General features: G+C 42.2%; 2 protein-coding genes across 3 annotated transcripts; one reads left to right on the top strand and one right to left on the bottom strand.

Annotated features, from left to right (window-relative positions):
• Positions 1-1,013: 1,013 nt before the first annotated feature.
• On the top strand, positions 1,014-4,509 carry LOC133909494 (F-box only protein 6-like). 2 transcript variants are annotated; one of them, XM_062351944.1, is made up of 2 exons: positions 1,014-1,206; positions 2,881-4,509. In XM_062351944.1, the coding sequence occupies exons 1-2, from the start codon at positions 1,118-1,120 to the stop codon at positions 4,121-4,123; spliced, it is 1,332 nt and encodes a 443-aa protein (XP_062207928.1). In that variant the 5' UTR covers positions 1,014-1,117; the 3' UTR covers positions 4,124-4,509. The 2 variants fall into 2 exon arrangements, with proteins under 2 accessions (XP_062207928.1, XP_062207929.1); XM_062351945.1 differs by lacking the exon at positions 1,014-1,206 and adding an exon at positions 1,235-2,513.
• A 749-nt stretch (positions 4,510-5,258) lies between these two features.
• LOC133910224 (uncharacterized) lies at positions 5,259-9,982 on the bottom strand. Its single transcript, XM_062352736.1, has 2 exons — positions 9,931-9,982; positions 5,259-7,875 (listed from the first exon to the last, which is right to left on the bottom strand). The coding sequence occupies exon 2, from the start codon at positions 7,871-7,873 to the stop codon at positions 5,405-5,407; it is 2,469 nt and encodes an 822-aa protein (XP_062208720.1). The 5' UTR covers positions 7,874-7,875; positions 9,931-9,982; the 3' UTR covers positions 5,259-5,404.
• Positions 9,983-15,037: the final 5,055 nt, after the last annotated feature.

Raw genomic sequence — 15,037 nt, 5'->3', positions numbered from 1 at the left:
CAACTGTAAGAGTCTATAAAACTTTTGATATCAAAAAAACAACCGCACCGTACCTATATGCATTAGCATCATTGTTAACCTGGTTAATTTACCATTTAAATCTGGAATTACGGATGTGACAACACTACTAATCGTGGTGGAACGACTGTGGAACATGGATGGAGCGAGGTGGTAGCAGTCATGATTTTACCCGATCATTGCATTCAGCCGCAAGATAGATCGAGTTCCCCACTGGAACTCGTTCGAAATCTTTTAGCTTGTTGATCGCCTTGATTAGGCGCGGAATCCGGCCACTCGAACCTGCTCTGCCCATCAAAAGCACTCAAAGCTACGTACGCAACGAAAGAGCACCATGGGGTTGCCAGCTTCCATCATTGTGCCCATCGATCGATCCAGCTGAATAATCATGATTTTTCACCGTTTCTTTTCTCCCGTTCAAACTGAACCAATATCATTCCGAGAGCAATGGTGTTCTACGCAAATGTGCACCCTTATTAGTGCTACAGAGGACTTCACATTGCCTTTCATAATTATTCAGTAAAAGAACTGAAACTTAGTAAAAGAAATTATATTAGCGCGCACACATTTTTCATGATAATGATACAATATTACGTTATCAATCCTATGGTCCAAACAAACAAAGCAGCAAAGAGTATATAACGGAGGCGGACATGGGTAACACTATCATCTAGTCTACATGATGATGACACGCTCAAAATATCTCACTTTTTCATTTCTTATATGAGACACACCCACGTAGATATATATGTTCATAAGTGTGTTACGTATGCATATATGAGTGCGTCTGAATTGAATTTAAAAAATACTAATCCATTCAATTCTGCTTCTAACCCTGCACACAAGAGAAGAGAAGAGAATAAAAAAAAAACATGATGCTTAAACCGCACCGCACCCAACCGAACAAGCGAAGCGACCGACCGGACCGGACCGGACCAACCGCAACAGACAAGACGCGGGCAAGGCATTTATTAGCGAGGCGGAAAGGGGCCGAGAGCGGAGTCGAGCCAACCCCAACTCAACCCACAAAGGAGAGGGGCCAGAGGGAGAGGAGGAGCGCGGCGGCGGCGGCACTTGCGGCCGGCGCCGGTGGCCGGTGATGGGGGAGGTGGCCGCGCTGCGGCAGCTCGTCGGCCAGGTCCAGGAGCTCTGGGACCTCTACGGCGCCAACGCCCACCCTCTCCCCAGGCAAAACCTCTCTCTCTCTCTCTCTCTCTCTCTCTCTCTCTCTCTCTCTCTCTCTCTCTCTCTCTGTTCGCGTACTTCATCTACCACGCCTGGTTAGTTCGGATCTGTCCGCTGCCGGATTTAGCAGGCGGCTCGGGGGAATTCGCTGGCCTCATGAGTTTATGTTTGATCTGGCCACTGGTTGTTTCGGTTATGAGGAAATTAGGTTGCACAGATCTTTGACTAGTATGTTTAGCATAGATGGTTTCTCTTGCTTCTTGGTGTTACACACACTTTCTTCTCAATTTCGTGTCGCCACATGTTGTTATCCACCCCCCCCCCCCCCCCAATTTTTTTGCTATGGTACGTTGGTAGATTTGACCGTGACGGTAGTGTTTATATGAGGAACGATGGCTCTGTGCCTTTGTTCTTAGTCCTCTCGTGGTCCTTTCTTCCGTTTGTTTTATAATTTGCTGTTAATAGTTTGTTTACCCGTTTCCATGGTTAAAGCTTTTGTCATTGCCCCAAGCATAGGACAATATTCTTTACGCATATCCATGGATTTAAGCACGACAAAGTCCGCGGCTCGAGGTTATTCTAGATTATGTGACACTGTTAATGTTAAGATATCCTAATTAGGTTGACTTTGGGGTGCATCGTTTGTACAAACTTTATTGGCAAAGAACCAAAAGAAGAGGAAACATGGAAATCGACCTAGCCCCTGTGTGTTTGAAAGCGGACTTGATAAACATAGTCGCAAGGCTTAGCTGGAGATGTGGAGTAAACACGATTACTCATGTTAGCGTGTCCTTGCCCCCTCCACGACTGATTCTAGCGCTTATGTCACTGATATACATCTTGTGTATATTATGTTTCTATGTTGAGCAATTCATGCTGTGCTTCGTTAAGCATTGTACTTATAATACTTTTGTTTGCTAAACTGTACGGAGTTGTCATATGAGAAATTGCATACGATAAACAGAGCATGAATTGGTCTGTTTAGATCATGCACTCACTGCTTTTCTTATTAGACCATAAAGAATATCCTGTCAGCTTCATCCACTTCATATGAAATTTAGCCCTTTTCCTTTACGAGAATATGATGTATTATCCCGTGTATAGCAATTCTAGCCCTACTGAAAAACATATCATAGGCTTCGTTAGTAATATGAATTGCTTGATTTGATCAGGATACCTCTATGCTTTAGGGAGGCATGATGAATATTGATGGGGAAATTGGTGAGGCATGATACTTGTGCATTATAGAAAGCCAACCAGTCGACCTGTTTGTATTTCCCATTCGACAAGCCTGAGAAGCCAGCCGCAAGGTCCTTATTTTTGTGCATAACTGCATATACATGAATTATTTCTTTTGGGTTTCATCTCCATCCTACCCCAACTTGCTTGGGACAAAGGCTGCTGCTGTTGTTGTTGCATATACATGAATGAATCACACATGCAGTCGGGTGATTTTGTCAATTACGCAGGTACATAGGAAGTTAATTTTGTTAATTTGGCACTTTCATACTGTTATATCCATATTTATCCAAAGAAATGCTTAAAAGTAATAGCCTAGGAGCTATAGGCCGTATTATTAACTTTTCCTTTGCATCCAAAAGTTCTTGTTCCTACCCTTTCCAGAACTGCTTTCCCATTAAGTAAGATGGACTGGTTGGGCTTATGGATATCTTACAGGTGGTATTTACTTGACTTTGAACATGGCTCAATCAAGGATGATTATTGTGGAGGAAGGACTGGATACAACTCGGAATTACTGAAGATCATGGAAACTAACCAATCTACTCCTCGCAAGCGACCACGGAGAGATCGGAACCGTGAGAGGGCACCCTGCTCAAACCCAACTGAAGTAATGAAACAGGAGATTTGGAGAGAGTTTCCTGAAGATCTTTTTGAAACTGTCATTGCAAGGCTTCCAGTTGCTGCAATATTTCGATTCCGCACTGTTTGCCGAAGGTGGAATTCTCTTTTGGGCTCAGACAATTTCTCTCATCAGTACTCTGAAGTTCCACATGGACTGCCATGGTTCTATACAATCACCCATGAGAATGCAAACAACAATGTTGCAATGTATGATCCTTCACTGAAAAAATGGCACCACCCTTCTGTTCCTCTCGCTCCTACAAAAATAGTTATTCCAGTGGCATCTGTGGGCGGCCTTGTTTGTTTACTGGATCTCAGCCACAGGAATTTCTACATTTGCAACCCTCTTATGCAGTCACTCAAGGAGATCCCACCCAGATCAGTGCAGCCATGGTCAAGAGTCGTGGTAGGGATGGTGCTGAACGGAAGAAATTCTAATGGTGGCTACAAAGTAATGTGGTTAGGAAATGATGGGACTTATGAAGTCTATGACTCTTCAATGAACACGTGGTATTGTCCTGGAATTTTTCCTCCAAATATCAAAGTTCCACTTGCTCTAAATTTTAGGTCACAGCCTGTGGCGGTTGGCAGCACGCTATACTTCATGTGTGCAGAACCAGATGGTGTTTTGTCATATGATGTCAGCACTGGGATTTGGAAACAATATGCCATCCCACTGCCACTGCATCTGACTGACCACACACTTGCCGAGTTCCAGGGGAGGGTTATGCTTGTGGGTCTGCTGTGCAAAAATGCAGCAACCTGTGTCTGCATATGGGAGTTGCAGAAGATGACTCTCCTCTGGAAGGAGGTGGACAGAATGCCAAATATCTGGTGCTTAGAATTTTATGGTAAGCACATGAAGATGACATGCCTGGGCAACAGTGGTTTGCTCATGCTCTCCTTGAAGGCGAAACGGATGAACCGTCTCGTTACATACAACCTTTTGAAAAAGGAGTGGCAGAAGGTTCCGGATTGCATGCTCCCATGCAGCCGCAAGAAACAGTGGATAGCATGTGGCACAGCATTTGATCCATGCCCCTCTGCCTTGACCTGACAGGTTCTTTGACCTTCTTCAGCCAAACAGGTTGAGGTTTTAGCCATTTCATATCGTTGGCCTATCTTTAGATGTTTCTATGGTTGTTGTGACAGGGTTCTCTGTTATGTAAATCCATATCACTCTGGTTGTTTTGTATCACGCTGAAGAAATTGAACTATCCCGTTTGTCACCTGCTATAATTCGAGTTGGTACTACATTAACTGAGCAAGACTACTTACAATATCTTAAGGTCATTGTAATCTTCAGTTCAAATAGCAGGTATCTGTTTGGTCTTGGTTTTGAGTTCTGTGTGTAATGTTTCTGAGTGTGCAGTCATCTGCCCAGAATTGAGCTTATACTCTATATACATAATTACCGGGGTTTTAATGTGCGATATTAGTGCATGAAGATTCTTGGTGCTACTTACCATGAAAAGATGACGATTGTTTCAGGCTGCCTGATACCTGTATACTACCTTAAGTTGTTTGGATACCTGTATACCATAGTTCATATCAATTCAGCAGTAGCGTTCTGAAATCTGCCCACGCACTTTAAGTATCTTCTAGGTGCAATGAAATGTCAGACGATTCTTAATATTCGGAAGAAGTAACCCCCATCTCAATATCGCCGTCTGCAAAGAATAAACTGTATACGATTCCACAATGCAAAGCACCGCAATTACTCCTTATATGCAGATTAGGTCATCCACAATAAGCTTAAAAAGTAAGCAAATGTACAAATTCAGCATCTGCACGACTGCAGCAACAAAGTTTCGACTAGCTAAGCTACAGGCAAATGTATGAATTTAGCCATTGCAGCTAGCTAAGTTCCAAGCTTGATCAAACCAATTGCTGCGCATAAGCTCTTTGCAAGTGCAGGAAAAATCCACTAAATTATTACCTGAAGCCCATGAAACTGTTGCGTGCATTTTATATCAACTGTTACGAGCATCAATGCACAGCAACAGGTTCACAGCTAATTTAAGAGGAAATGGAGAAGAATTCCTAAAAAAAAATGAAAGAAATCACAAACTGAGGCGCATTCCCATGCAGAAGGCATACTAGTCATGCATTTGTACTGCTCTTGGTGCAAGCATCAAGAACGAGAATCAAGCACATTGTACATACATAACATACGCCGGCAAAATCTTGGCAGAAAGCTGATACATCAGCACAACATGAGGTATATAATGTACAATTCAAAGAAACCAGCATTACCTGACTAAGTCCAGGTTCAAAGAACAAAAAAGTTTCAAACACGAAACAAAAGTACAGAGCAAGCACCACTTTGAGTGCAAACTCATTTAGCACCATCAGACGGCGGAACTACATGAAGAAGTTCCTTTGGAGTTGAGCCTGGATCCAGTTCATAGCACCCCTTGGGAGCATTATGGGCTTCTTCTCCAGTAAGGAGATGGAATGGCACTTGGTGTGAAAACCGCAGCATCTCCTTGGGGATCCTCCAGCTTTTTATTGGGTCATGAAGGGGCTTAAACACTGACACAAACCCAGGAATTTTCACAATAGGCCTTACAGAAATGCCTTCGGTTGGGTGGTAGCTATCAAGAACCTCTACCAGTTCATACTTGTACATTGTATCATCAGGTGTAAATTCATCCCAGTCAGGAGACCAGTTCTGGTACAGAGCCCAGATATCACCTTTTTTAGGAAGGATTCTGATGATGCCACCTGGACCTTTCTCACACTTGACATTATGTGAGAATGCGTTCAGATGGTCAGTATCTTCAGAAACACCAACCTTGAACTCACCGCAGGTCTTGGAGTATCCACATGTGATCCAATTGGAAGCACCAAATTCATTGCAGCCATTTGCTTTGAGGTAAGCCAGTCTAACTTTAAAAGGGTGAGTGGAGAGGACTTTTCTAATCAAAGCATAGTAGCGAGGCATACCATCTTCTTCATCATACACGGCCCATACTTGATCACTTTGAAAAGAACTTTCAGAATGATCACCGAAATTGTAGAAATCTGCATCAGGGACAGGCATTTCACTAGAGCCTTCATCAGATGATACTTCCTGGTTCAAACAGCTATATTTGTCGGCCAAATGGTGCTGTGTTGCCGAATTAGCACCAGTTGCATCATCTCCTAGTTCTTTCTTGTGCCCCTTATGGTTTCTCCTCGTGTATACTATGTGTACTTCAGGTTTTCTCCACTGCCATGATTTCTCCTTTTCTTCTAAACCAACCTGTTTAGAGCTCTGCGCCCTCTCCTTTTCTTCTGAATGAACTCTTTTGCTAACCAGCTCAATGGCATTATCTTCTTTTGGATGAACTGGAGTGCTGCTTTGTTTCATCTCAGTTTCATTGACATCAATTGCTGCGCTGCATGTAATCCTTGTACTGCTTTTCTTGCTGTTTTTCTTACTAATCTGCATCTTTTCTTTATTCTTCACATTGGCCTTCTTGCTGTTGAACTCTTCTAGTCTCTCCCGAACCTGAAGTTTCGTATTTTCGATCAGGATGACACAGATATCTAACTGCATGAGCGCTCTGCCGAAGCTGGTCCTTCCAGCACTACCAGAAGATTCACCGAAAAGATCACCAGAAGACACTTTACGTTTCTTGGCCCCCGGTGTTTCAGTTGTAGAGCGAGGCCTTCTTTTTGCTGGGCGCATTGGTTTGCGTCCATTGCCATCAGGGCAAGAGCTAGCTGACTGCCAGGTTACTTTTTTGCCATCAGTAACACATCTTCTCTTTGCAGCTTCATGTTCCCTTGTTTCTACATTTGCTCGTCCAAGGGAAGAGCCTGCATGTGCGTGTTTCCTTACAGCCTGCATAACAGTTCTGTGAATATTTGCTTGTTCATTTGCGGCTATATTTGCTTCACCCACCTCCTGCTTTCTAACACTCTCATGTGTTTGTTGGACTGTATATCTTGTGCTATGTGCACATGTTGTAGATTTGAGGAAAGACCACTGCTGCAGCACTGTTGGATCGTAATTCTGATTATCACATGCCACTCCTGCCTGTACTGGCGTTGCCATGTCAGGAACTGTAGCCGTTGGCTTTGGCCCATTAGGATAAATTGGGGAACTTGGAGGTGGAACTTCCACAGCAACAAACACAGCATGACAAACCGGACACTTCAGATACCGGTTGACATATTCCCTGGAGTACTGAAAGCTCACAAAACATGAACCACAGTATGTCCAGAATGTGTCTGGCACTTGGTGGGGCACCACCTTTCTAGGTCTACCCCCAAATGTTTCTAGCACTTGGTGGGGCACCACCTTCCTAGGTCTGTCCGAACATGAATTTTGGCGCCAGAAACCATTCATACTTGACATAGATGAATTAGACGTGCTATTAGCATTTGCCTTGTAGTTATTCTGATTCACACCTGGGCCACACATATGCCTCTTCTGGTCATATGCCATCCTCTTGGTAGTATCAGACAACACACTCCAAGCATCTGAGATGATGTTAAAAGTGTCATCAGCACAAATAGAGCTATTCTTGTCAGGATGAGTTTGGAGGGCCAACTTCTTGTATTGCTTCTTGATTGCCTCCTCATCAACCAAGGGTGATACTTCCAAGATTCCATACCAGTCATTCTCCCCTCCGATCTTTGTCTGTGCCCTCAGGAGGACATCCAAGTTTAAAAGCATCTGGTCAATGCCCTCAAGCGGCTTAAAAAGAGCCTTTGCTTTCAGGGCGAACTTCTTCGCACCCGCAATATCATTCTCCCTGAACTTCCTTTCAGCAATCTCCTTTGATCGGATAGCGTCATCTTTGTTGCACTCCATATCTGCAGATAAATATACGAGTCTTGTTTCATAAAGTAAAAACACAAAAAAATATGACATGGGCACGGAAAACAGATCTATAAATTTCAGAAAGAAGAAACAAGTGGATTATACCATAAACAGGGTCCAAACTTGAAAGGGCAAAAAGAAGTTTGGCCAAGTTCCTACAACCAAATGCAGGTATTACTATTAAAGAAAACTCCAAAACCCCATAACATTTCAAAATTAGATTTTATTACCACATTTTCAAACACTTTATCGAGGGGGTGCATAAAATGTTCGGAACACTGAACATGCACTACTCTCAATGACGCCAAATCTAACATTCACGTGAAACTTCACATTTAAGGAATATTACTAGGCTTTCACACTTCGCACTGAGTGTAATTGAAACAAACCAGACAGAATTCCAAAAAAGAAGCAATCATGAGTGTTACTAACACAACAAACACCATAGCATGAACGGACCAATCTCTTTAATATTGCGACATTATACTAAAATTAGATTTGATCACCACATTTGAAACACTGCTGCCATTAAGGGGATAGCAAAAAATGTTTGGTACACCTGCACATTCATTTGTTTCAATGACACCGAATCCAACATTTACAGAAGATTCATACTTAGGCCATCTCCAGCGGATACTCTAAAAATTCATTATTTATAATACTATTACAGTATCCTAACACTATTACAGCATCCCTTATTTTTTCCCTCTCCAACAGCTACTCTATTTCCTACCTTCCATTACTTTCCATCTCTCTTCGGACCCACAGTCATCTGCTGTGCAGGCGAAACAGATGGCGCTGGAGATGGATACAGATCGGCTGGATCAGCAAAGGACCACAGCACAGGGATACGGATCGGCTTTGCTGATCCTGCTGGAGGTAGCCTTAAGATATGTTGCCGGGCTTTCACTTTTCACCATAAATGATTGGAACAAAAGCGAACAACTTTATACTTCATTCCAAAAAGAATAAAAGGAGAGTATTACTAACGCAACAAACTTCGTAGAAATAATTATGTTTTAAAAGGGTTCTATATATTCGATTTAAAACTGCTGCAATACTAAAAAACCGAAAAACTAGATTAGCTAGTTCATGTTCAAACACCAAGGTATTTTTTCTTCAAAGCTAATAAAATACTATGGTCGCTGTGGAGTTTTCATGAAATGTTCGGAACACCGAACAGCAACCATCCCGATGGCACTAAATCAAATATTCACACAAAGCTTCGACATTTATGGTACATTACAAGGCAAGGTGCCGTTGGAACAAAAAACGAATAAACATTCCAAAAGAAAAGGCAGCATCAAATGCCATCAAGCAAGTTACTGATTGCTATTCTTCGTAGAGTTACAATATAATCAGGATTTTGCACACTAGTAATTACAATGGCAACCAAACACTAAACAGTAATCATATCCAGGACAAGAAAATCAAGAAAGAACACCTCCGTATCAAATCCTTGAGACTCTAGCTAAATCCAAGAAAGGGTATATAAGGACATATTGATCAAACATGTCTCGGAACAACTGCCCACACATAAACAACGCAAATGTGTGATCACTACTGAATAAAACAGAGCGAATTAAAATTGCAATCCATGTGCAGCACACACTTTTACAGCAGACCGCACTCTGTGGAGGGAATTGCTGAATTGCAACCAAGAACCCCACCCCACTTCCAGATTGAACTGTATACTCCACAAAGCAGCAGATTTTGCAGCAGAGCCTACTCGATACTCACTTCAACGAAACCCCCGCAAGAAACTCCAAAAGCGGACTGCTAGAAGACCTAGACATTGCAACCCATCATCTCTCAGGATCAAAGACGCGATTGTTCCAAACCCCAACCGGAAAATCCGTGTGATTCCCACTTCCCAGTCGCCGGCGTCCGGCGGCGGCGAAGCCTAGATTGCGAGATCGGAGCAGAAGAATCGGTGGACGCCAAATCGCAAGAATCATCCTAGAACCGTGGAGGAAGTTATCGAACGCAACGTTTTGCCCCCAAAGTTTTTGCGAAATTAGATCAAGGGGAGAGAGAAAGGCTCTCACCTTTTCTTCTCCTCTAGCACTCGGGTAGGGCCGGCTTGAAGTTTGGTAAAATGAGAGAGGACAAGACGAATCGATTTAGATTTGCTTAAATATGTAGAAGTTTGTAAACCCTAGCTATGGTAGGTTTAACCTACCGGTTGGGTTTATTTTTGACCCAAGGGTTAAAATTACTTTTGGAAATTTAAATCTAATTCACGCTTTATTGTGTCATCAAGTGTCCGTATATAAGACTATGTTTTAATATAAAGTGTCTCGTCACGTAACATGTAGCCGTTATTCTGTACAAATGTTGAGTGCAATATGACAAAAGCCGCTTATATTCTTATTTAACTCCGTTTGCCTTACATTTTTTATGTGAATAGCACTTTCACTCGTTACTACAACTTTTCTAACATCGTCACTCTTATTATAAAAATGTCACTCACACTTTGACAAGTCGCTTTTACTCTTGTTGTAACGTCACTTGCACACCTTTGGCAACCAGCCACTTCAACGATGCCATCTCAGTCGGTGTGATGTTCTCTACGTGTTGCCTTGTGTGGGATATGGGTCACACCACGGAGCAGGTGACCTTGCCAGAATCAACCTTATGGGTGACTTATTTGACACATTATGGACAAAGATGGAGCATGTTAATGTGCGCCTACAGGTCATCACAAGCTTGTTCAACGTCACATATAGAGGTGAAGAAACGTAGCATCCACTTCGAGCTTAAGTTATGCAAGAAGTGTTGCGAGCATCACCACTTGTAATGGTATTGACATGAGGAAGATGTCGGCTACGCCATCACCATGCAAAGCCTGTCTATATCTTGGATTAGCCATGCGAAGCACGATTGTAAGAGCTACACCATGCACGGGTGGTCAAGCAACACAGGGTCACCCTTGTACGCCATATCGATGTGTAAGAGAGTTCGATCGCAATGAAATAAGCTCGGATAGGATAATTGCATCAATGAGGGAAAAGAGTTTCTACTCAATACTGCACTTCTAAGAACAATGGTATCCTTTGACATGAACTTCTATGTCCACTTCATCAGTTGCATGTCCTTCTATTGCAAATCTTACAATGAGAACTTCCTAACGCCTCGCAAGAGACCAAGCCATGCTTTGGCAATGACATGGATGCACTTGTCAACGTGGCGAGGAGTTCCTGCACGACCTTGATGCACTAGTACTTCTAGCTCCCAAGTTTTTCAATGACATCAAGATAAGAGATATCAAGCTCCTTCCTAATCTTGGCGATGACATCGTTCTCAACTCTGTATTTGTTTTATTCCACTTCAATGAGGTCAATATTTCATTACTACATGTGAAGTAAGAACTTCTACACGACCATGTTCATATCACCAATCCATCTTGATCACGAGGTTGTAAACAACGACATAGTAGGGATGTCATGTGTGAGATACCCTCTGATCTTGGCAATAACATCACCCTCAGTGGCACGAAGGCTTCTACTCCACTCTCCTAAGGGAAAGTTGTCTTTGATGATGGTGTTGCCAAGTTTGACTGGCGAGCTTGGTATAGCTCTAGCATAGGTACCTCACCTTGTCGCGCAACCACTTTAGAATGGTATAGTGTAGATGGCACCATTTGAAGCCACTTTACAGATTTTTCATTCTTGTAATGGTATTTCACAAAAAAAAAACCCCAACCTAAATAGACTATTAGTTTTAACTTGAACGAGATCAACATGTCGAAAATTTTATTTATGAATAGCATCTTTTGTTTTTCTTTTCTTGCCAAAAATGGTTTTTTATGAGCGAAACATTTAACCATCAACGCTCATATTTTGTTGGAGCCCACATATACTACTATGGTGTACATGGCATTATGAGAGGTCATGACTTCAACCTCCTTGTGTTGCCCCAAGCGAGAGTGTTGAGTTGGCATGCGAGCATACGGAGTGGATGCAGCATAAAGTTAATATCTTGCTAAAACAGTGTATGATATACACTAATTTTATTAGACAAAACCACCCCACTTATTTGTAAGTGTCACACCCCAAAATTCAAATTTTGGGTTGTGACCATTTTAAAACAATAAAATAATATTTTCTTGAAATTTGAAAGATTTTTCAAAAAAAAATAGAGTTTAAATAGAATTTATTTTGTATGATGAAAAATGTATTTATAAAATATTATAATAGGTTAAGGAATTTCAAGGTTGGATAAATCCTTGTTCCATTATCTAAAATCCCTATATCAATTTCTTTCATTTTATATCTTGTCACCCTTCTCCAAAGCTCCGAAGTTCCATATCTTTATTTCTTCCTAATTCCTTCCCATATCAAAGATGGCCTAAGCTGCCCTATCCCTTCTTCCATCTCCAGATCGAGAGGAGGACATGAACAATACCATTCACCTTTCCGACTCCATGATTGCTCATTGGAGCTCCCAAAATCGATGAATTCATTGTGCACACGTGTCGCTTAATTGCCAAAATTGAACATTATTGTTCTCATTCAATCTCCTCACCAATTATCTCTTTATTTCCCTCAATTCAAGGTCATAACCGACGCTTTGATTGTCTCTAATGGCCATTGCTCCGGTTGCCAGTTACTCCTCGCCGCCCAGCCTCATATTCTTGTGTAATTTTAGAGTTCAACACTGCTTTAAATGCAAATCCTGACAATACCAAAATTGTATGTCTCATCGAGAGCTTCGATTTGTAACTATGGAAGTTCGTATTTGGATAATGGATCTAAGAGTTATTGCCCCTGAGATCAGTGCTGCGTAGATAAGGCTAAGTTCAACCAGTTTATCTTGTGACGCGGTTTTGGAAATCAAGATGGCATTTTCAGAAGTTCGAATAAATACCAAAGTTGGAGATATTTTCGAGTACTACATGGTAGAGTCAAACAACATCCAATTTAGAGTTCATACGGTGGAGAAATCATCCTCCAACCAGAGCTGTCCGTTTCGTCTCCCACTGCACCCGTCTGTTTCGTCATCCACCTCCGGACTCTTCCTCTCCCCAATTCATGGCCAGTCGCATCTTCTTTCTTCCCATTAATCGCCTTCCATATCAGAGCCAGAACCGTTTCCAAATTCTAATCCCACCAGCCTATGCGAAATCAATGCTTTTGAATGCCAATTGAACACATATTTTGAAATTGTCGGCCTCTATTTGCAGCAAAGCATCAAATTCACGATGGAAACTAACCTTGTGTTATTATTATTTTTCCCTAGCCATGGAGACCTCCTTCAGTTTTAGCTGCTCCATAGGCTTCACCACCCCACCCCACTTCTCCTTCTCCTAGCCTGCCTGCTCCCCTCCCTCTCCCGCACACAACCGTCGCCCTTGCGGTTGCAATGGCCACCCAACATCGAGGCCCCTCCTCACCCTCGCCTACTTCAACCCGCCGTCACCGCACCACCCCTACTGGCAAGAGCCCCTGCTATCACCTCCGGTGTTTGGAGCAGCAAGGCCGTGTCAAGCTTTGCTGTCGCCTATGGAGATTGATTTGGAGGTGGGAGGACCTGTGCGGAAGCCCTGCCACAACGCGGAGCTTGCTGCCTCATCGCATCGCACGCTAGGAGCTCACCGTCGTCGTTAGCCGAAGCGGCAGCCGCGCATCGACCTCTGTCCCGTACCGCTGCATGTTGCACGCCCCACCGTCCGATGCCGCCGTTCAGAGGAGATCGCCGACGAGGTCACCAACGAGCCCCCCTCCTCTCCATCGGCTAGCTGAAGCACCATTGGTCGAAGCTCTTCACTGCAGCCATGGAAGCATGCATGCTTGCGTGCATGCAATCTAAAGGTAGAAGAAATGTGTTTTTCTGTATAACACCTTGCAAGTTGTTATGTATACAAAACAACCCTCCCACCTCATGAAGTTTCTTAGAAAACCCCCTCTCTTTCCTTTCTTTCTTATTTCCTTTTATTATTGCTTAGAATTCTTTTAAGCTAGCCCCTACATTGTAGCTTTAATTCTGTTTCAGTCCAATGAGCACAAATACAACCTCACCTATTTAGATTCTTTTCAGCGAATTTTGATCCAAATTGTCGTCTCATACATTCATGTCACACCTATAGTTATCCCCTCAAATATTTATACTCCTAGTCGGTAGTTTGTGGCTATGCAATTGATAGGCATTGTTTAAATAAATAACTTCATATTTGATTGCCTTGACAAATAGGTCCACATCTAAACCAAGCAGACCCACATGTCATTGTACAATATGAAATTATTATATTAAAATATTGTATTAGGTTGCAGCCTAGCGTTTCTTTAGTTGATATCCTTTTGCGGCATTTAGATCTCGCAGATGCTATGCATTACTTTAGTAGTTAGAGTCGTGGCCATTGCCATGTAAGATAATAGCTCATGCTATGAACCCACCTGCTCATAGTTGGGTCCTATGCATCATGTCTCAATATGGATCCAAAATACTAAGATAAATAGTATCATGCAGATCGTAGGTGTCATCAGTTAACCAGTCCTCCGTCAGTTCTCATACCAGGATCCAAATAGACCTCATTCATCATGATTGATCTATTCTTACCAGCATTTCGTGTGACCGATCATTCTTTTTCATTAGGTTCTTCTCCATGTAAACTCATCTACAATCATGATATCCGCAATATCCAGTCCTATATGTTCATTAGCATTTTTGCCCCTATAAAATTAAGATATTGTTTAACAATTGAATTCATATTAGCATACAATGACATGTAGACTCCATGTCATCGCATAGCAAATTATGGATTCAATGTATCGAACAATATTTTAGCTTTTGGATCTCATTCAACAGTCGACCTGTTAATCTTTTTATCATTGTATACGAACACTAATTTCTATCGCTTCATTCTTCCCTGTATAAATTCCAATCATTTCAATTCAAATACAAGTTATAATATCAAATCTTGTTCAACAAATTTTATTTAAATCCAAGCAGCACTCCTTGATTCATCTAATCCCATGAAATATCCAACCATAACATTTTCTTATGATGTGATGCCTCTGTTTGATGTACTGTTCTTAGTGGTTTGTATTTTCTATTTTTTCGATTGCTCCCGCGAGTAGATTACTATGTTTTGAAGTAGTACGAGGATCTTCAGTAGTATCAGTTCGAGATAACTGAGCAACATCAGGAAGGCAA

Source organism: Phragmites australis, chromosome 2 (assembly GCF_958298935.1).
Source record: "Phragmites australis chromosome 2, lpPhrAust1.1, whole genome shotgun sequence".
NCBI lineage: Eukaryota > Viridiplantae > Streptophyta > Magnoliopsida > Poales > Poaceae > Phragmites > Phragmites australis.
This window is presented reverse-complemented; position numbering and strand designations above follow the sequence as displayed.

Coding starts and splice junctions, on each gene's coding strand:
- LOC133909494 (XM_062351944.1), top strand. CDS start 1,118: ATGGGGGAGGTGGCCGCGCTGCGGCAGCTCGTCGGCCAGGTCCAGGAG. Junction 1,207..2,880: donor AACGCCCACCCTCTCCCCAG/GCAAAACCTCTC, acceptor GATATCTTACAG/GTGGTATTTACTTGACTTTG.
- LOC133910224 (XM_062352736.1), bottom strand. CDS start 7,873: ATGGAGTGCAACAAAGATGACGCTATCCGATCAAAGGAGATTGCTGAA.